General features: G+C 38.4%; 1 protein-coding gene across 1 annotated transcript in view; it reads left to right on the forward strand.

The window, feature by feature from the left end:
* MYO1B (myosin IB) overlaps nt 1-22,802 on the forward strand; it is a 194,932-nt gene that overhangs the window by 23,253 nt on the left and 148,877 nt on the right. The window contains exon 2 of the mRNA XM_026647749.2: nt 6,419-6,559. Coding sequence (XP_026503534.1) covers nt 6,425-6,559 — 135 coding nt within the window. The 5' untranslated portion in view covers nt 6,419-6,424. The remainder of the gene's footprint in view (nt 1-6,418; nt 6,560-22,802) is intronic.

Consider the following 22,802-nt stretch of genomic DNA (forward strand, 5'->3'; position numbering starts at 1 on the left):
AGCTGTTAGTGGGAGACTGCTGGGTAAACCAGACATATGGTAACCCACCTCCACATACCCTGCGGCCCTCCCTTCTGTGCTGCTGCTGATGGTGGTGCTGGCTTTAGAGCTGGGCGCTCATCCAGCAACCTTCCTCTCTGGCTGCACGGCCCTGAAGGCAATGGCCCTGCCAGCAGCAGGGCAGAAATGAGAGTGGCAGTCCCATGACTCCCCTGCAACAGCCTTGCGACCCTGACCGCCTTTTGGTTGGGACCCACAGGGTAACAACTGTGAAATTTCCAATGTCAACTTCTTTGAACACATGAAATTGACTAATTTTAACTCTTCCTCCCTCCCCCCCCCCGTGAAATTGACCAAAATGGACCCTGAAAGAGGTTCTTTAAATGATTGTCACCAGCTTCCTGTAGATGTGCAATACTTGATTATTACATCATATTTTGGGGGATGTGGATGGCATGGGAAAGCTCTGATCGTATTAAGGACTCCGTGTATGGGAGTCCTTAATACAAATAATATTATACTTCCCCCTTTGAAGAGGGGTTTTTGACTCTAACTGTACACGTTTTGCTTGGCTTTTGCCTCTTTTGTTGTGTTGGGCTTCTTTTTACAGTACTATTTGGTGCTCATTAAAGCATTGAGATCTGCTGCAGTTCCTTTAGTTGATTCCTAAAAATGCTTGTGAAATGGTCTATCATTTATTATTTTAAGTATTTTAAGACCGTTCACCTATGTGTAAACTTACTGTAAGTCTCGTGAAGTGTGTCCGATCTTAAATTTTGCACTCGAAGTCTTAATGCACAATGTTGTCTAGATTATAAAAATAAAGACTATTTTATAAGGAATTTGTATTAATTATTGGTGGTTGTCTAAATATGCAAAATTTTGGAAATCTGTCAGTCACAGTTTTTATGAACTGACACACTTATGGGTGGATGACTTTGGGCCTCACCCATTTTACTTCAAAAAATAGGAAAAATATTTTTTGGGGTTTTAAAATACCCCCTTCTTCAATATTAAAAATATAAGTTAAGCTTCAGAATGCAAAACAAAACTCTTTCAGTTCTGTTTCCTGGCTGAACAGCACAGTAACACAAAATCTAGGATGCAGTTCTGTTACTGTGAGCTGGTTGGAAGTTAAGATTTGACAAGATTCCTATTCTGAAGTGGTACACCCACATCTTGAATACTGCGTACGGATCTGGTCACCCCATCTCAAAAAAGATATAATGGAATTGGAAAAGGTACAGAAAAGGGCAACAAAAATGATTAGGGGTATGGAACAACTTCCATATGAGGAGAGATTAGTAAGAATGGGACTTTTCAGCTTGGAAAAGAGATGACTAAGGGGGGATATGATAGAGATCTATAAAAGCATAACTGGTGTGGCGAAAATAAATAGGGACTTGTTATTTACTCCTCATAACCCAAGAACTAGGGGTCACCAAATGAAATTAATAGGCAGCAGATTTAAAACATACAAAACAAAATATTTCTTCAAATAACGCAGTCAGTCAGTCTGTGGAACTCTTTGTCAGAGGATGTTGTGAAGGTCAAGATTAAAAAAATAACTAGATAAGTTCATGGAGGATAGACCCATCAATGGCTATTAGCCAGGATGGGCGGGGATGGAGTCCTAGCTTCTGTTTGCGAAAAGTTGGGAATGGGCAATAGGGAATGGATCACTTGATGATTACCTGTTCTGTTTATTCCCTCTGTGGCACCTGGCATTGGCCACTGTCGGAAGACCGAATACTGGGCTAGATGGACCTTTGGTCTGACCCAGCATGGCCGTTCTTATGTTTTTATTTTTAAGTGAAAATCTGTGCTAATACTCAAATTAGGGTTCAGGGAATAAATACGTCTGTATTGACCAAGCAAATGGAATTTACTGCAATGGAAGGGAAGACTCTGATCTAATAAGAGTGGTCTATGAGAGAAGAATAGGAGCATAAAGGGAGTAGAGAGTAAGTTGAACATAGAGGAGTTGTCATTAGATAGGGGCAGTAGAAGCCAGTGCTAGGCTGCAGAGCTTTGTGGCTTCTTACGTAGACTGCGTGGGGACAGGAGAGAATCATTGTTGACTGTAGTGTTCCAGCTGGACATGAATAAAGTTATCCCAGGCATTGGAGCGTGTGGACACAAAACACTGAACTAGTATTGCAAGCCCAAGGTTTTTCTTAGCTTGTTGCAGTATGTTTTTATCTAACATAGACAAGATTCTGGACAATTGAACATCCTTTTTTATAATGTAAAATTAATTGAAATCTATGCAAGTTAAGTGGGAACAGGGCCAGGAGGAAGAGTGATGAAGGAGGAAGCTGGCCACTGAATAGGAAAAGAACAGGGATGGTGGTGTGGGATGGAGATGGAGTATACTCTGGGGATGATGAGGAAGATTAATAGGGGAGGGAACTAGCAAGTGGGCGTGGGAGAGTTCAGAAAATATTTGGGGAAAAATCTGATCAGCAGAGTTTAAGTGTTTGTTTGTTTTTCTGAGCCAACTTCTTGTTATACTAAAATTTAATAATTTACAACTGTAAACTTTACACAACTCTGTTTCATACAATGTATCCAAACGAGCTTGATACAGCTGTAAATGGATTAGGTAAATCTGGGGTTTGCCATTTTTATTAAGCTTTTCTACGGTCTTAATATTATACAGTTTCAGTACCTCTTTGAATCTTTCTCAGGTCAGTAATTTGTATAGAGAAATAACCAGAGCAAAAGTCATTTTTGTGTTTATATGCAAAAGCAAAACATAATTAACACATCTGACATTTAACCAACTTGCCTGTTTTGTTTTTATAAGTGCCATACACAGCACTGGCTAATGCTGGCAGTTCGGTTTCATTTTTAAGCTTGGCAACATTAATTTTACCAAATCCATTCCAGAAGCGTACCATTGCTTTATAGTTGAAGGGTAAAGACTTTCAAAAATAAGTCTCTATTTAGGAAGTTGGGTGACTTTGAGAACACAATAGCTCTATTACAGGTCGATGGGAGCTGCTGGGTGCTCAGCACCTTTAAAAAATTTAATTAGATGCCTAACATGGATTTGAGCTCCAAAGTTTACAGATCCATCTATGAATGTCTTGGCTGAAACTTATTGCCTTACCAGTGCAACATAGGACTTTTCGTTTTCTACTGATATATAGCGTTGACTCTTCTTAGTATTTCTTCAAAGTCCTCTTTCTTTAGCAATAATAATACTTGGCACTTACAACGCACCGTGCACTTTCAAACTGCCTTACAAACCTTAACGATTCTATTTTAATGCCTCTTCCCCACTATTATATTCTATTCTTAATTATTCTATTAGCATAAGTCTAATTGTTTAATGTGTGTTTTGCATTATTGTTGGTTCTTCTTAACAATATCTGTATACTGAAAATCCTTTTCCAGTTGCTTCTTCTCTGTCCTCTTTCTAAACTAAATCCATCCTGCAAGCTTGCTTAAATTCTCCATTGTGACAACTGTGCCAGAGTAAGAATCGCAGATAGGACCCCAAAATGGTGGCTTAAACCATTTGGATTGTAGAATATTTTTGGATCATACCAATTTCAATGTAAGCCAAACGTTTGGCCTTCAGAAATGTCCTTTAAATTACTGAAATTGATTTAGAAAACAATTGTTGAATCACGCTGTGTAGCCAGCATATTATCCCAGTTTTACTATCTAGGTCAGTAATATCTTCCGGTTCTAAAGCTGATAGAAATGACCAATGATACTATGGTGCTAGATTACTGCAAAAAAGTCTTAGAATTGAATAAACCTTGTGAACTCTTTTCTCAAATACTGTCAGTAGACTGATCTCTGTAAGTCATGCACTGTTCTTGCTTTGAATGCTGGGAATGGTGACTTGGCGCATCCCTTTTGTAAGTGCCTCTTAGTTGAGCAGTATATGAATAGGCTTAACGGCTTGTGTACTCCTGGTCTTGAAATTCCATAGCAATGATGTGTTTAGCATGGTAGGTGGTTTGTAATTTCAGAGTGGTAAATGAGCTCTACTGGCTAGACTTAAATTTTAGGTTACAGTTGACCATATTAGGGTTTTGTGCTAGCTGAACTTTTTTTGGTACTGACTCAATATTTAATAAATTCCATATTCGAGGAGGACTTTTTTTTTTTAACAGCTCATACAAAATAGTTGAACATTAGTTGCAGAAAAAATTCCCATGAAGAGTAAATCTACAATTTAAAGTCAGACCAGTGGTTTCTAAAAAGTAGTTTGATGGGAATGAGTGGAAAAGATGTACAAATCCAAGTCATACGTATGGCATGACTTTTTGGGGGGCATTTTAATTTTTTTATTTATTTTTTACTAATTCAGGAGCTGAGGTTTTTTTAGGACTAAACCAAGATTTTGATGAAATGGCTTTCTCCAATATGCAAGGAAATGCTCTCTTGTTTGTATAGCAAGGCTGACCTAGCAACAGTTGTCTACCACAGTCCAGCATGATTATGAGACAGCTTTCACATATCCATGTGAATTTCTAAGATTCCCAAGTTTGGTTAAGGTTGGGAATCTTCTAACTATTACTTCTGTTAACTTCGGTAGAGCTGCAAGTTTTCTTGGTTGAACTTGGAATAACATCAAACATGCCTTGAGTCTGGGTTGATGATTTGAGGGATATTTGAACTACAGCTCAAAAATTAAATAGTGCATAATTATGCGGTCATAGTTGCAAATAGGAGATAAAACAATAGTCTGGACTGAGTAGTTTCAGATTAATTTTTATGGGAAATCATGTAAATGTGATAGTAGTAAACATGCAAACAGTTTGCTTATCACTGATCGTATAAACTAATAATCCCCTACAGAAACTTTATTTAAACTAGTTTTCATAAGAAAACAAGAAAAAATAACATAAAACTAGAATTCATTGTGGAGGAATAGACAGAAGATGACAGCCCAGATACTTATTACTGACAGGTCACTGCTCATTAATATGGCTATTCTACTGTTTTAAATTTGCATGGCGGCACAGTAATCTCAAAATTTATTTGAGTTTGTGATGTCACAAGGCTTTTCACCTGTAGTTCAGCATTTACAATGCAGTCTATGATCAATTATTTAATTTTGTTGTAAAAACGTTTACATGTATGAATTCCTTGGCTTGATCCTGGTCCTCAATTTTCTCCTGTCCCTATTAAGGGAAGTTTAGAGTATGTCTACATAGCAAAGAAAAACCCATGGCTGTCCTGTGCCAGCTGACTCGGACTTGTGGGGCTCGGACTGCGGGGTAGAAGGGTCCCAGAGCTCAGGCTCCAGCCTGAACCTGGAAATGTACATGGAGTGAAACAGTCCTGCATCCCAAGCCCTGTGAGTCTGAGTCAGCTGGCATGGGCCAATTGTGGGTTTTGCTTTCTTTGTAGACATGCCCATAGTTTGGGAGCCGTTTATTTTCTATTTGATTTGAAAAGATCTGTTCAGGAAATTATCTCTGGTTTCAGCAAATGAAGTTGGAAGTAAATTGTTGAGTGTCTGCATTCCAGTTGAAAGGAGCTGTTAAGAAAATTAATTATTTGACAAAGATAAAGGTATAGTTCTACAGTGATTGGATGGTAGACAGTCCAGACTATTATGTTGTGAATACTAAGGAAAGATTCTATTAATAAACCCAAAACCATGGGAAATGCAATGTATAATTTAGAATAGCTTTCTTGTCTGACTTAAGTCAATTAAGTAGTTTTACTTTTAAGAATCTAAAAGATTGTTTGGAGTAGCGGAGGGAAGGTGAAGATGGGAAAAGTTGAATCAAATTGGAATACGGACAGTAAGCCCATAAAAAGCAGTGGGCATTCTAAAAATCAATAGAAAGTTGGGTTTGCGTACATATTGAACATATTTTTATTGTAATAAAAAAGTCTGGATTCTATGCATAAGTTGCAATTCAGTTCTTGATTTTCAGTTTTAAAAACAATTGACTTCTTAAAAGTGGGAACGCTTCACTAAGTCCCTGGAAAATTCGGTTGCATAGGGACTTCAGGATTGGGCCCTAAATTTGAAATGTATCCATATAAATTAATTGCAAATCAAAACATTTATTTGTTTCTAGCTTCTCTTCCATGAAAACAAATAAAGGAATCTTGGGTTCTGATCTTTTGGAATCTTCAGTCACCTTGAATTGCCTCTCAATATTTGATATATAGCAAACAAGGGCTGCGTCTGAGGACTCTTTGGGCTATGTTTTGGGTGCCTTTGCTTTATGTCCACATTGCTTTGAATTATTGTTGTGAATTCTGTCCTTTCTAGATAAAAAATATAACATTTTGAAAAACATTTAATAGAAATGACACTCGATGTATTTATGTTCCTGCGTGATGTTCAGCCAAACTCCTGGATAGCTCCTATAAATGTGAATAAATGGACCCTTTCAAATTAATCGTGCTCAAATTGTTTTTTCTTTCCCAATAGAGGAAAATGGCCAAAATGGAGGTGAAGACGTCACTTCTAGACAACATGATTGGAGTGGGAGATATGGTGCTTTTAGAGCCTCTTAGTGAAGATTCATTCATTAATAACCTCAAAAAGCGCTTTGACCACAGTGAAATATATGTAAGTACATGCTGCACAAATATCTCCTTGGGGGGCTATTTAATCCTCCTTTTAAAAAAAAAGTGTTTAGAATTATGTTGCGTAGCGGGTGCATGTCAACTGCACCCCATGGTATGTAAAATTACATTAGCTAGAGGTACTTAACACCTCTTTTTTTTTTTTTAATTGTGACTTAGGCCGTCCTTTATTCAGTCGCTTGCTTCTGATCTTCCTCAGACGTGTTTCAGAATCCTTTGCACAGGTTCACATGGTGTTCTAAAGATGGGATTTGGATCCCATCACTTTTAAAAGAAGACCTCGTGGGAATCAACAATGTAAATAGTTTGATCTTGCTGTTGTATCAGGAAGACACATTTTAAAGCAAATCTGCTTCTATGGAAGGTGGGATATAAGTAGTCTGATTGGCACCTCTTTTCATGATCCACAAAATAAGTATCATTGATATGGTGTATAAACAGTACAAATTTAGAGTGTTAATGGAATTACTCTACAGGGATTAGCGGAAACATGAAATGTCACTTGCTTGCAAACAAAGCATGTGCACAAGCATCTGTGGTTTCTGCTTGCAGCCGGAAACGTGGTTTGTAAACTTGGATATGTGTGGGATTAATCAAAATCTTCATGTGTATTTATCTTTGAGCAGTGATAAATTGGGAAGCGGAAGTGGATTCTAATGGTTACATCAGGGATTGAAAATAGAACTCCTGTCCTGAGCCCAGTTCTGCGACAGGTTTTTTGAGTGGCCTTATAAAGATGCATTACTTTTGCGTCTTAGTTCCTTCCTCTTTAAAATGTATATAGTATACCTATGTCACTGGGGCAATGTGTGGGTAACGTCATTCAAAAGCTTTTTGATCCCTGAATGAAAGGCAGTGCTTGAAAAATGTACTTAATAGATAGAAGATGAAAGCTATGAACCAAAGGGGAAGTATGCTCTCCAAGCCATAGCACCTGTAACTTAATGGAATAAAAGGGTTGTGTACCAGATTTAATTGTAGTGTATCCTCAATCCACTTCCTATTTAATTGTTAAAAATGTTACTTATAGTATGTTTCTTGATAGTTATGCATTCAGTCCTTCCACGACTTAATTCCACTTTCTCGTTTCTATCCTATAATAGATCGTGGTTTATCTGCATTGCCTTCTGTATTTATGTCCTCTCTTTCCACTCCCTTTATGTGTCTTTATTTCCCTACATTATGTGTGCTCCCTGCTCCAGTATATATTCTTTACTGTTTCTCTGTCCAGCTCACAGCATTCCCAAGATGTAGCACAGTGTAATTGACCTGATTCTTGTCAGTTTCAGGTTGACTGTGGATTCCCAACAGTGGCAGTGAAAACTAACTAGCCTGATCAGTTTTCACTCTGTTACAGCAAAGTGAAAACATGAAGGGCAGCCGAAGTGCTGGTACTGTTTGCGTGCAGATTTAAGAACATAGTACTGTGTTGGTTTATCCTCAGTTCATGTTTGGAAGGTTGTTAACTATAAAGGCTAGAAACTTATTCTGTGAAGAAACCCTAGATTCTGCCGCAGATGTTCAGTTAGGAAAGATGCCTGCTTGCCATTAGGGAGTGGATTTTTGAAGCACCTCAATTTTAGGTAGTATAGAATGGAAAAAGTTTGTATATTTTTATTGAACTTTGGGAGATTGGACAGGTTTTTTTCTGGAGATAAGTCAGACTTGTATACCAAATGTCTAATCTATTTTTTTTAAATGTATAGAATAAAAACTACCTGAATTACATACTGTTTTCACAGTCATTTCAAAAATGCATTCTTTGAGGCAGTTACATCAAGAGATTTAGCTTCTCAAAATTCTAATTCTGTTGGCTAAGGTGATAAAGTATTACCGCAGAATAATTAATTGTATTGTTTGCTTTGGCAAATAAAGGAAGGTGTCATTTTCTTCAGTAGTATGGGAACATTTGCCTTCCAGGTGGAAAATCCTGACACTTAAATACATTTTGCTGAAAAGTTTGCTGCCAAGCAAAAAAACCTTTCAAACAGGTAGTTCAACTCCTGTTTTTGGAGGCTGGATAGGAAGGATAAATGATATTTCAACTGACTTTACTTATCACTTTATTGTTTGATCTTAAAAAACTCAGTTTACTAATCCACCTATTAAAGGTGGAAACTTTTAGATGAAAGCAGAACTTTTACTACATTAAAATATTTAATTCATAGCCAATAAAAGCAATAGCTGTTTCAAGGAAGTGCCAAGTAGTGTACTGTTGAGTAGACTGGTTATCTGGTTTGTGATGTTTCATAATTTTATGTACTAAACAATCCAAGGAATGTTATTTCAGTTCCAGATCAATTGGATTTTGCTGCTATGTAAATTTCACCCCCACGATTTTGTTTCCTGCAGTTTTTTAAAATTTCATGTGGACCGAGTTTTGTTTATTTCCTGTTTATTTTTTAAAAAGCAAAAAACCAGCCCCACTTTTCCCCTCCCATCACAAAATCTCAACCCCGAGAAATACATTTTTCACTTTTTTTTTTTAGACTTAAGCTTGAACACAGCGAATCCCTTGTTACATCTGGAAGTAATGTATGTTTTAACATATAGGACCTCACGTTTTGCATACTATCATGGGGAGCAAAATGAGACTACTGAAGAACAACTCTTAGAGATGAACAAAGCCTGCAGACTTCAGTTCATGCCTCTTGCATGAGCCTGGCCCTGCAGGGTCCATTCATAGGGCAACAGGAATGGACTTCTTCTTTCCTAATTAATTTGTAGATTCAAGTTCCTCCCTCATTTCAGTATTCAACTGTAGGGGTTAAAAAAACAACCAAACAGCATCGTCCATTCAGCTGCTTTTTATGCCTACACAGCAGTTAACTACAGCTTTGTCAACATCAGGTTTTAAACATCAGTTTCTGGTAAAGTAACATATATGGTTTGTGTCTGAACTACCTATTTGTTACAGTTTTACAACTGTGTTAAAAAATCCTGTTATAACCCTCAAAGGGATTGGCCTGTGGAGAATAGACTCTCTTACATGGACTATTTATGTATTTTTTTAAAGTTAATTTTGCAGGGAGCAGAGCCTGCTGCATAACCATGTTAGCTGGTCTTTCTAGGTAAGCACATAATTTAAAGCATGACATTAACAAATCCGGTGCCAAAGGACAAAGTAAATGGAATTTTTACAGGGTTCTTTCTGGAGTAGAGAGGAGAAATAGAATACTCTTCTGAAGGGAAAGGGCTTTGAAGGGGAGATGTTTGGCTGGTGGATGTGAGTTGTTGCAGATCCAATGGCTATCTCCTTGCACGTCCCTGAAATCCCATCTCTTTGCTACTGCAAATGGCACCTGCTAAGAGCTCAACTCTGCAGGAAATTGGGTGTATACCATTCCCTTTGTAGGCATTGTGTAGCCTCCAGTAAGTTGGAACTCCTATGGTTATGTGCTTCTGGGCTGAGTCAGGATTTAGATCTGAGTGCATGTAGAATGTTTACTTCCAAAGTAGGAAGTGTAAATGCACAGGCTTGTTACAAAAATTCAGGAGTTGGGAAGGAAGAAATGACTATATCCCTGTTTTTCTTTCTTCTTTTAAAACACATCTTCCACTTGGCAAATTCACATATTTAGTGTTTGCAGACAAGTGAGTCCCTCTTTAAGCATAGAAATCAAAATTTGTATTTTGGTATCTAAGTTCTTGGAGAAAAAAATAGACCAGGGTTTCAAAAACAGCATGTTCTTGGCTCACAGGGGGAAAGAAGAGTCCTCATAATAGAACACTGGCTACTGAATTGGTTACATGTTGTACATTTTCAGCGTTTTGGTTTTTTTTTTTTTTTTTTTTTTACAAAGTTTAATCGAGTTGGGTGTTGGGTTGCATTCCAGAGTGCAAAGAGACTGTGCCTATAAAAATAAGCATAAAGGCTAGTTTAATTGGAGTTAGGCCAAATGTTCTAATAATTACTCTAGGATTTTGCAGTAATCTTGTGTTGAGTGGTTTTGGGGGCTCACTGGGTAATGTGCATGTGTTGATTGAAAATGAGAAATTCAGTTTAATTGTATCTAGAAATGCCTGGTGTGAGGTGTGAGTCCGCAGTTCTTTTCTCACTAAAAAGCTCTATTTGTTGGTAAATATTTTTGGCAACTTTTAAAGCAAATTTTGCATCCAGTAAGTTTACGTCCCTTTTTATTCACACTTTTGCAAACAACTGAGCAGAGTTCTACTTGTACAGATGTTTACAGAAAGCAAATTCCAAACTTGAAATTCTTTTAATCAACCAAACGAATTTCATGGTGAAACTAACTTTTTTATTTTAAAAGGCAAAAATTTAAAGGTTAGGCTAGCCAATCAGCAAACAGAAACTATAAGATGTAATTTAGTTGGCCAGTCACATAGCTTGAATATCTGATCACTAATACTGAGTACTTGGAGGTTCCAGTGAAGTTTGTGAACAACTCAGTGACTAAAGTTTGTTCACACAACATTCATTGAACACCTTCAAACAGTGAACTATTTCATAAAAGTCACAATCTGTCTGTGGGTAATTTGTGGGGGAGGCGGCTTCATTCCCTAAATACATTATTGTGAATTGTTCATCTAGCTCGAACAGTAACTTCCTCTTATATTCTGGCATGACTACAAATGTTATATGCCATTAGTGGTTCACTGGATAACAAAGACTTGGTTGAGTATTTGTTTGCATACAAAACTGAACCTCATTCCTGGACAGGGTGTCTCTTTTCCTAGTGTTTAAAATCCAGAAATGTTCAGGGCAAGTGGGAAATGATTGACAAGGGGGCCAGGTGCATTTGTGCTTGTGGGAGTTCTATCAACAGGGCCTGACCTTGGCCTACTTTTCCGACAGGAAAGGGTTCAACTGTCTGAGTACTCCAGTCTTTCAAAGTCTGTCATCCAGGTGCATCATTTAAATGGCATTTGGGGTCAAGTGCAAAATCAGCAGCCATATTTATTTCAGTTCCCAAAGCATGCTGCTTTGATCAAGGCTTCCCTGTGTCCCTCTGTCCTGTCTATTCATTCACAGATCTGCTGAGGAGTCAAAATCACTTCAGCCCCTACTACTTGTATTTTGTTTGCTTGTGTAGTTTGAACCCTACTCTTTTCCTCCTTGAATGAGTAGAAATGGCGTACACCTAGGAGGAGCATCTTAATACAAGTATGAACCCCTTTTTACTGTAACTTCTAAACTTTCCTTAATATATTTTGGTGCAAAATATGAATGGTACCAGCGGACTACTGTTAACTATTGATCTGATTGGTGTTATATGGTACACTGAAATGGGGTTTATCAGTCAGAGTGCAGTGAACGCTGTACAGTTTGATGCATAACTGTACAGTTTTTTGCAGTTTTGCAATTCAGTGCACTCTAATTTGTCTGACTTGCATAATTATTTCATGTCTGTTTCTTAATATTTATATAGCACGTATCAGAGTAGCAGCCGTGTTAGTCTGTATCCGCAAAAAGAACGGGAGTACTTGTGGCACCTTAGAGACTAACATTATGGTGTAATTAGATGTCTTTTACTAGCCAATCAGATTATAGATACTTGTATAAACACTATACTGTTGTTCTCTAACCATATTGTGAATATCAGACCTTTCTACTTTGGCTTCTTGAATCTGCACTGATTTGCTCCTGTAATTGGAATTACCAAGCTGTTAATCAGCAACAAAGATGATGATTTAGCTTCACTCCCTTCAGTTGAAGTAGCCTCTAAACTTTTCATGGCAGAGGAAGAAACAATATCATCATAGAACTGTAGGGCTGGAAGGGACTCCAGAGGTCATTTAGTCCAGCCTCCTGCGCTGAGGCAGGACCCAGCCTGACAGATGTTCATCTAATCTTTTCTTAAAAACCTCTGATGGGGATTCCACAGCCTCTCTTGGCAGCCTAGTCCAGAACTTAGCTATCCTTATACTTGCAAAGTTTTTCCTAATATCTAACCTAAAGCTCCCTTGCTGCAGATTAAACCAGTTACATCTTGTTCTGCCTTCAGTGGACATGGAGAACAATTGATCGCCATCCTCTTTATAACAGCCCTTAATATATTTGAAGACTGTTTATCAAGTCCTTCCTCAGCCTTCTTGTTTCAAGACTAAACATGCCCAGTTATTTTAATCTTTCCTCACAAGTTGTTTTTATTATTTTTATTGCAATTATCTGGACTGTCTCCAATTTATCCACATCTTTCCTTAAGTGTGGTGCCCAGAACAAGACACAGTACTCCAGCTGAGGCCTCACCAGTACTGAATGGAGCAGGACAATTATTTCCCATATCTTAGATATGACTTTCCGGTTAATACACCCCAGATTGATATTAGTGTTTTTCACAGCTGTAACACATTGTTGACTCATATCCATTTGTGATTCACTATAGCCCGCAGATACCTTTTCTGCAGTGTGACTGCCTAGCCAGTTATTCCCTATTTTATAGTTGTACGTTTGATTTTTTTCCTTCCTAAGTATAGTACTTTGCACTTGTCTTTATTGAATTTCATTTTGTAGATTTTAGACCAATTCCCCAATTTATGAGGGTTATTGTGAATTCTAATCCTGTCCTCCAGAGTTCTTACAACCCCTCCCAGCGTGATGTCATCTGCAAATTTTACAACCACACTCTTCTTTCCATTATCCAAGCCATTAATGAACTTATTGAATAGTACTGGATGCAGGATGGACCCCTGTGGAATCCCACTAGAGACATCCTCACAGTTTGACAGCAAACTATTGTTAACTATTCTTTGAGTATGGTCTTTCAACTAGCTGTGTACCCACTTTATAGTAATTTCATCTGGACCATATTTCCCTAGTTTGCCTGCAAGAATGTCATGTGGGGCTGTGTGAAGTGAAAAACCTTATTAAAATCAAGGTATCACGTTGGTAGCCCATCGTCTTCCCGCCTCCAATCCACTAGGCCAATAATCCTGTCAAAGAAGGAAATTAGATTAGTTTTGCACAATTTGTTCTTGACAAATTCATGCTGGCTATTCCTTATTTACCCTAGTATCCTCTATCTACTTACAAATAGGTTGTTTAATAATTTGTTCCAGCACCTTTCCAGGTGTCAACCTAACTTCGATTCCAGGTCTCTTTGTTCCACTTTTTAAAAGTAAGTACTATGTTTGCCCTTCAGTCCTCTAGGACCCAGCCAGTCCTCTGTGAGTTCTTGAAGATCATCACTAACGATTGAGAGATTGCCTCAGCAAGGTCCTTACGTGCCCTAGGATGAATTTCATCAGGCCCTGTGATGTGAATACATCTAACTTACCTAAATATACTTTAACTGTTCTTACTCTATTTTGGCTTCTGTTCCTTCCCACTTGTTGTTAATATTAATTGTGTTGAGCATCTGGTCACCGTTAGCTTTTTTTAGTGAAGACTGAAGGAAAATAGGCATTAAGCACCTCGGCCTTCTTGATATTAGCTTTCCTTCTCTGCTAAGCAGTGGATCTACAATTTCTTTCGTCTTTCTCTTGCTCCTAATGTATTTAAAGAACCTCTTTTTGTCTTTTATGTGCCTTGCTAGGTGTATCTCATTTTCTGCCTTAGCCTTTCTGATTTTGTCTCTACATGCTTGTGCTATTCTTTTGTACTCATCCTTAGCAATTTGTGACTGTTTCCAATTTTTGTAGGATTCCTTTTTGATTTTCAGGTCATTTAAAGAGCTCCTGATGGAGCCATATTGACCTCTTACTGTTCTTTCTGTCTTTCCTTTGCATCGCGATAGTTGCTGTTATGCCTTTAATACTGTCTCTTTAAGAAGTGGCCAGCTCTCCTGAATGCCTTTTCCCCTTAGGTTTTCTTCCCTTGGCACCTTACCTATCAGTTCTCGAGGTTGTTAAATTCTATTTTTTTGAAGTCCCTTGTCCTTATTCTGCTCTTCTCACTCCTTCCTTTCTTTAAAATCATGACATCTATCGTTACATGATCACTTCCATCGAATTGAATTCAACGTTTAGATTTGCAACCAATTCCTTCCTGTTAGGTTACTTCCTCCACTATCTGAAACAAGATGTTACTGTTTCCAACAGCTGTGTTGGCAGTTAATCCCCCATTACTACCCTGTGCTATGTTTTGGCAATTTGTTTGTTCTAAAATCATCCTCCACCTGATTTTGGTGGTCTACAATAGAGTCATTCCATAATATCACCCCTGTTTTTTTTTTTTTTTCCTGCCTCTCCCCCTCCCCCACCCTTTAACTTCACCCAGCAAGTTTTAACTCGTCTGCCTTCTTACCTCCTTCTGGACCTTAACAAAAATTAAAAAAAACAGGGCTGTCAAGTAATCACAATTAACTCATGCAATTAACTCAAAAAAATTAATCATGATTAATCGCAGTTTTGATCGCACTGTTAAACAATAGAATGCCAATTGAAATTTATTACATATTTTTGGATGTTTTTCTACATTTTCAAATTACAACACAGAATACAAAATGTACAGTGCTCACTTTATATTTTTATGACAATTATTTGCATTGTAAAAATGATAAACAAAAGAAATAGTATTTTTCAGTTCACCTCATACAACACCATAATGCAGTCTCTTTATTGTGAAAGTGCAACTTATAAATGTAGATTTATTTATTTTTTGTTTGTTACGTAACTGCACTCAAAAACAAAACAATGTAAAACTTTAGAGCCTACAAGTCCACTTAATCCTACTTCTTGTTCAGCCAATCACTAAGACAAGCAAGTTTGTTTACATTTACGGGAGATAATGCTGCCGGCTTCCTATTTACGTCACCTGAAAGTGAGAAGAAGCATTCGCATGGCACTTTTGTAGCCGTCATTGCAAGATATTTATGTGCCAGATATACTAAACATCTGTATGCCCCTTCATGCTTGGGCCACCATTTCAGAAGACATGCTTCCATGCTGATGACGCTCGTTTAAAAAAAAGTGTTAATTAAATTGACTGAACTCCTTGAGGGAGAATAGTATGTCTCCTGCTCTGTTTTGGCTGCATTCTGCCATATATTTCATGTTATAGCAGTCTTGGATGATGACCCAGCACATGTTGTTCATTTTAAGAACACTTTCACAGCAGATTTGACAAAATGCAAAGAAGATACCAATGTAAGATTTCTAAAGATAGCTACAGCACTCAACCCAAGATTTGAGAATCTGAAGTGCCTTTCACAATCTGAGAGGGATGAGGTGTGGAGCAGGCTTTCAGAAGTCTTAAAAGAGCAACACTCTGATGTGGAAACTACAGAACCCGAACCACCAAAAAAGAAAATCAACCTTCTGCTGGTGGCATCTGACTCAGGTGATGAAAGTGAACATGAACAGGTCTGCATTGCTTTGGATCATTATCAAGCAGAACCCCTCATTAGCATGGATGCATGTCCTTTGGAAGGGTGTTTGAAGCATGAAGGGACATACGAATCTTTAATGCGTCTGGCATGTAAATATATTGCAACGCCGGTTACAACAGTGCCATGTGAACACCTTTTCTCACTTTCAGGTGACATTGTAAACATTGTCTGTGTGACTGACTGAACAAGAAGTAGGACTGAGTAGACTTGTAGGCTCTAAAGTTTTACATTGTTTTATTTTTGAATGCAGTTTTTTTGTACATAATTCTAGATTTGTAGGTTCAGCTTTCATGATGAAGAGATTGTATTACAGTACTTGTATGAGGTGAATTGAAAAATATTATTGTTTGTTTTTATAGCACAAATATTTAATCAAAAATTAATATAAAGTAAGCACTGTACGCTTTGTTATATGTTGTAATTGAAATCAGTATATTTGAAAATGTAGAAAATATCCAAAAATATTTAAATAAACGTTATTCTATTGTTTAACAGTGTGATTAATTGTGCTTAACTTTTTAAATCGCTTGACAGCCCTAAAAAAAATAAAAAGCAAACAAGGTGGGGCCGTCAGATTTCTTAGGAGAGGGGCCAATAAAATATTGAACCCTGAACCTCAGTCCTCTCTTCCTTCCATCCTTCTTCAGTCCTGTTACCTCCCCTTCTTCCCACCCTCTGTTTCAGGTAAAAGAAGCTTTTCTCCTCATCATGTAATATATAGATTCTCTTTGTTTTTCTATTACCCTGTTTCCATTTGCTTGTTGGCATAATCCTAGTCCTCTCCCCAAATTCAGATTTGAACTGCAATATAAACTTATATATTACTCTTTGGCAGCAAAGAGCTTTGCTGACCTGTAAGAAGGGGAAAGGTGGAAGGTGGAAATGAAACAGGGTCACAAGATTTTCTATCTTATAAACAATTTATATTTTAGCAGTTTGAAAGCCCATTTCCTTGGGTTCAAAGGCTAACTGAAGTCAGCTATAATGTTCCCCTCTCACTTCATCATTTTTTTAAAAACTCTAAAATAGAATTTCCCTCTGGGTTTCCCAGTGCATTTAGTCTCTGCTTTGGATTGTTTGTGCATGGCATGTGTGAGCAACTCTGATCAGGAATTAACTTGTATGGTGCAGTTTTACTTTCATTTGAAGCTTGCATATTTGGTGTTTCAGTATAACAACTTGAGGAGACTTCTTGTGTGAGGTCATAGTCATAACCTAGGTTGAATAAGTCAGTGGCTCTCAAACTTTTTTACTGGTGACCCCTTTCACATAGCAAGTCTCTGAGTGCGACCCCCCCTTATATATTAAAAACACTTTTTTATATATTTAACACCATTATAAATGCTGGAGGCAAAGCGGGGTTTGGGGTGGAGGTTGACAGCTCACGACCCCCCATGTAATAATCTCATGACCCCCTGAGGGGTCCCGACCCCCAGTTTGAGAACCCCTGGAATAAGTAGTCATATGCTCCTGGCTTGGCTTGTGGTATGGTTATTTCATAACTTGAGAGTGCTTCCTGTTTTTCCTTATTTTTTTGCCTTGTAATATAGCCTGTTTGTTCAGTAAAGTTTTACTTTTCCACTCAGCTTTACTTCTATCTCTGGCCTAGCCATCTTGAAATGGTCATGACTTTCCCTACGATTCTGTCTAGCACAGCAAGACTGTGTCTAGGTACTCATTCCTGATGTGTCAGGCATTTCATCTGAAAAAGAAGTGATGAAGAAATAGGGAAGATTGAACCAAATGTTCTTTGTGGTTCTGTCTTCTCTCCCTGTGTCCCCATTCACCCTCTGAGTCAGAGCTCAACTATCTATTGCCACTATAAAGAACAGAGCTGTAGGATTATTGGCTCCTGTTATTGTTTTCTTAAGAACAATTAATTGCATTATGGAACAAGGGCAGTGGCTTTTGAGGTTCCATTTTTAAGCCTGGTTTTGGTTCACACTCTGTAGTTGACAATAGTCATAACTACCTCAGAACTGATAAGTTTTATTTGGGGTAGAGGTAGAAATCCTCTGTAAAATTTGAAGAGATATAAGACACGAGCTAATAGCACAAGCCTTGTTTCTTAATAGCTCTGAGTTAGGTTACTGTAAAAATAGATCTCTTAAACATACAAGTTCCAAATCTTCTAACTTTTGTCCCCACTTTGTAGGAAAAAAAGCTGCAATCTCGTGTTCAGGATCAAAATTTAGTTTAATGTGAAACTGTAAAAATGATTACCACTTTAGTAATGTTAGAAAATGTGCGCTTAGTATAGTGTGTCAAATGACTGCTGGAGATGTTAGCTTTCATTTAGGAAAAAAAAAATCTTTGGTTCCCTTTTTGGCAGAGATAGACCTTAAAGTGTAACATGAACACTAGAGAGGCTTGTCAATAGAAAAGATAGCCTTTTTTTAAAGCATCTAAGGGCATCCCAAGGGGGCTGTTAAGTTTCCTAAGGCTCAGAGGGGATTCAAGGCACTTGTAGGGGGAATGTGAGCCCCTGATAAGTCTCAAAGGTTGCTGGGGGCTTGATACAGCTTACCCAGATGGAGCAATATGTCACAGTTGCAGGGCCAGCTGCGCCTCTGTCCCCTTCATGATCTCTGAATGCATCCCCTTAGGTGTCAGGCCTGCTGTCTTGACCTCTTCTGAGGTGGAAGCGTGTAGTTTGCCCAGTCTTAGACCAGGCCCTGGGCTATGGAACTCAGATACAGAGTATCCACCATGCTTACCCAGAAGCTTCGACCGGGTTCAGCACCTGCAGTTCTTCGCTTTGGGTAAGTGGAATGACCAGACAGCCTTCTTAAACCCACGTATTGTTTAATCTTAAAAATAAGAACAAAACATCTAGAGAGAATTTTTAAAACTACAGTCTACCCACCTGTATATTGCCCATAGGCTTACCATCCTCTGATGGCAGGTGGGTCACTTCAGACACCTCTGCAGGAGTGTGTGTTAGTCTGAACAGCTCCTCAGCAACCACCACAATAGCTACCCCCTTAGAGACAGAGGGAGTTGTCTTTTATCCAGCCAAAGATCCTTTGCATTCTCTGGTTTCCCAACCTTGGCCCTGCATAGCAAAACAAGTTCTAGAACATGGCTGGAGTCAGGAGGTAGAATATTCACTTTTACTGGCTTGGGCATTGTCTCTTGGTAGCGCTGAAGTGTTTGATGGGAAGAGGAGGTGGGAAGCAGTTTATCTTGAGCCATTATTTTGCTTCCAGCGTGCTTTTCTTACACACTCCCCCCACTAAACCAAACCAAACATTCATACAGTAACCACCCAAATAACCAGTTCACATTCAGTATGCACAAAATATTACAGAGCAGACCCACGCCCATCACGCCATACTTGTGTGCACAGAGATAGGGCCTACAGAAGATGAGCTGCATTTCTCAAGGATGGTAGAAGGTGTATTAGTGAGGAACCTCTCTTATCTGCACATGCTTCATTTGTTCCTTAATATATGTTAGGATTATTTGTGAGAGGGGTGGGGGGAAGAAAACTAGGAAATTTCTCCTCTGACATTTCATTAATGTGAGGATAAAATTACAGGCATGTACTAGTGGTTTGAGTGCATGTTACCATATAAGAATATTAGGGTAAAAATCCCTCCAAACGTCAGAAACCCAGGAAATACAGCGTTAAGGTGGCACTTTGTCTGTCTGTCTTTTGATGCTAGGAAGCCCAGATGTCCCAATTTTATAGGGACGGTCCTGATACTTGGGGCTTTGCCTTGTATAGGTGTCTATTACCTCCCACCCCCCGTCCTGATTTTTCACACTTGCTGTCTGGTTACCCTATTTGATGCTGACTTTTTAATTAGCTGTAACCCTTCCTTACTCTCTGTGACAGAATGCAGGAAGCGAACAGGTGAGCCTGCACTTTGAACGGCAGATGTTAATTAGTTTCCCTTCAGAAAGCTGATGGAAGTAATTTGATAATCTGGCTGGCTGGGTTAAGGAGCGAATTAGCCCAAGGCTGATAAGGAGGCAGGAAAGAAGTCCCATGGGGAGAGAAGAGAGAGGGGACATGGGCTAGTTGAGCTCAGTTACAGGGAGGCCTCAAGGGAGGGGACATCTCTGTTCCCCATAGATCCTGCGGAGAGGACAAAAAAGCACTGTTAGTGCTGTAAATAAGATGGTTGCCTGGAGTTCGTTGTGGAAATGGTGGAGGGAACTTAAAAGGATATGGCAAAGGCACAACCACTGGAGTCCATGCTGTTTCTTCTCCCTTTTTTTTTTCATTTCATAAATGCCATAAAGTGTTAACTGAGTAATTTTTAAGTGCCCCAAAATTTGCTAAGCACTTTAAAAATAAGTAAATACATGGTTCTCACCATGCAGAACTTTTAATGTAATTCCATATAATGAACCTAAGTTCCAGTACAATGATGTGTATTTTTACATTCTATTTCTACTTAACTAATGACAAACATTCTGGCCAAAACACACTTTTAGTGTTTCCATTTAAAGTTTTCCATCCATTGTTGCTCGTTCATATTGAGTGAAGAAGTTTCTTGGAACAGACTCTATCGAATCTGCATTTACTCTTCATGAAAACAATTCTTTATTTTTAAAAAAGTTATCAAACTTTTATTTTCAGTTGTGTTTAGATAGTGTTTTCTTTTGCATTGCTTGACTCTTCTTTGGCTTGACTGCCTTGCCACTTGCACTGCATGCTCCATTTTTAATTGTGAGTACTGTTCATAAAGCTATATTTATAGGTATAAAATATATAATTTAAAAATATCTTCAGCTGTGTATTGTTGAAGCCAATCTAGATAATGCACTTGATCTATTTTGTCAATACTGACATTAGAGTCTGTCAGGATGGTCCTGAGGTTAGTAGAAATGTTACAGCAGAGAGAGAGTTTTGTGCTCTTGAGAAAATGTGTGAAATTAGAGCTTGTTTCACCTTGCCCAATATGTACCTTGTATAAGGACAACACTTTACTCTCACTCCAGTGCTTGGATCTACAACAGGTGGCAAAATGAAGAAGGTTTCAGTCCCGCTAGGTGCAGATCACCCATAACTCTCCTTGGCTCCAGTAATAGGAGATGAGGGTGCTTAGCTCACAGGGTTGAGCCCTAAATGACTAGTTTTCAGTAATTTCCCAAAGGTAGGGCATGCTGTAACTCTCCCCAGCCCTTTGAGCATGTGGCTATGCATCTCTACATCCCCCTGCATTTTGTATTGCTTGGGTGATTCCTTTTATCTAGGTATGTAAATCATCCCTCATGGTGGTAGTTAGGGGGCTGTGGTGCATATTTGATTTTGTTTTTACACTGCCCTTTGGACTGTGATATTTTGAGTAGGAAATAATCCTGCTTAAATTCCTGATGCTTTTTGCTCAACAATTCCATTCCTTTGTCTAAGTTGACTGTCTTTCCCCAAGTTTTGTTTTGGATCTTTCTTGGTGCTCTTCTACACAGCTTACTTGTGCAGTCTACCTCCAAGGTCAGGTTTTATGCGTGTCACCGCCAGCTGACTTAAACATGTATGGTAGTGTACTTAAAACCAGGCAAGTATACTTTCATCTAATATTTAGTTAGCCAGTGGCAACACACACATTTTGTGTTCTGTATTTTGCTTTGGGCTGCAGTACAGTCAGTAGATTAGTGTCTTTAGTCAGAGCATTTTAATCATCATGAGGGGAGTACTGTTTTGGTAAAATGTGTGACGTTGTATATTTCTTCAGCTACATAGTGAAACAACGACTGCCGCCTCCAATTCTCGGGGCTTTTTTTTAGAGCCAACATCTCATCTACAAACTCAAATTTTCCATTTCCATCCAACTCCACAACATCCTGTGCTTGTGTGAAAAGTTGACAAACCAGGTAAAGCTGCTGTCTTTTTTTCTTCTGTTGGCTACATCAATATGAGCTTAATTCTTGTCACCAAAGCAAATCACAGTTCCTGATATCTGGTAAGTTGAGCTGGCCAAATTGAATGGACCAGAGCTGCTATTATCCTGTGCCATCTTCCATGCAACTGGGGGATAAAGGGAAGAGATGTTTTATTACAGAGTTGCAGACGGCCATAATAGAATTGTGCTGTGATGATCTGGCATTGCATTGTGATTATGTCAAAAGTGACGTCAGTGACTTAATTATGGAATTATTCCATGCTGTTACACTCCCCTACCCAAGCTGACATAACTTTTTGTCCTCCCTTTCACTCCTAGAAAAATAAAAAAATGAATTTAGTGTCTTTGAAAATGAGACTTCCCAATACTGGCTTTAAACAGGCATATTAGTTGCATTATTTCCTTACATAACTTTGCCAATCCTGTTTTGAACTGCAAAATTCTTTCTACTTCAGATCTTAACCTCTCACGTCAATAGAAATGAATTGTCCGCATTGTGTGGTGGCTTGGCTGACGTTGATATTGGTGAACTAAGATAAGAGCACCGCATGTATTAGTATATGACCTTGTCAGAATTTGAATTCCAGTTGCCAGAGGTGAAATGCTGGTGTATTATAATGCTGCTGCTCTGGATGATTGATTTTATTCCATAGCAACCTGGAAGCTCAAGTCAGATTGAAGCCCGATTGTACTAGGTGCTATGGAACACAAATGGTAAACTGTTTCCTATTTAGGTTTTAAGACTGGATGCAACAAATGGGTGTAACAAACAGGAGGATTTAGGTAACTGTAGATGGTGAAACCAAGGTACAAGAGAATCTAAGGCCTTGTCCAAGCTCACAGAAGAAGTCTGTGGCAAAGCCAAGCATGAAATCCAGATCTCTTGACTGGATTCAGTGGTTTAATCATGAGACAAATCCCTTGGCTTTCAACTTAATATAAGAACACAGGGAAAATGAAGAGTATTTTTAATACTCTGGTTGCCACTGTATTTTCTCTCACTACTCCAGGAATTCTTTTTTCATTACTGGAATGTTACTACATTAACTGCATGCTCAAGGAATTAAGCCTTTTTTTTTTT

Source organism: Terrapene carolina, unplaced genomic scaffold, assembly GCF_002925995.2.
Source record: "Terrapene carolina triunguis isolate 2854851 unplaced genomic scaffold, T_m_triunguis-2.0 Scaffold62, whole genome shotgun sequence".
Classification (NCBI taxonomy): domain Eukaryota; kingdom Metazoa; phylum Chordata; order Testudines; family Emydidae; genus Terrapene; species Terrapene triunguis.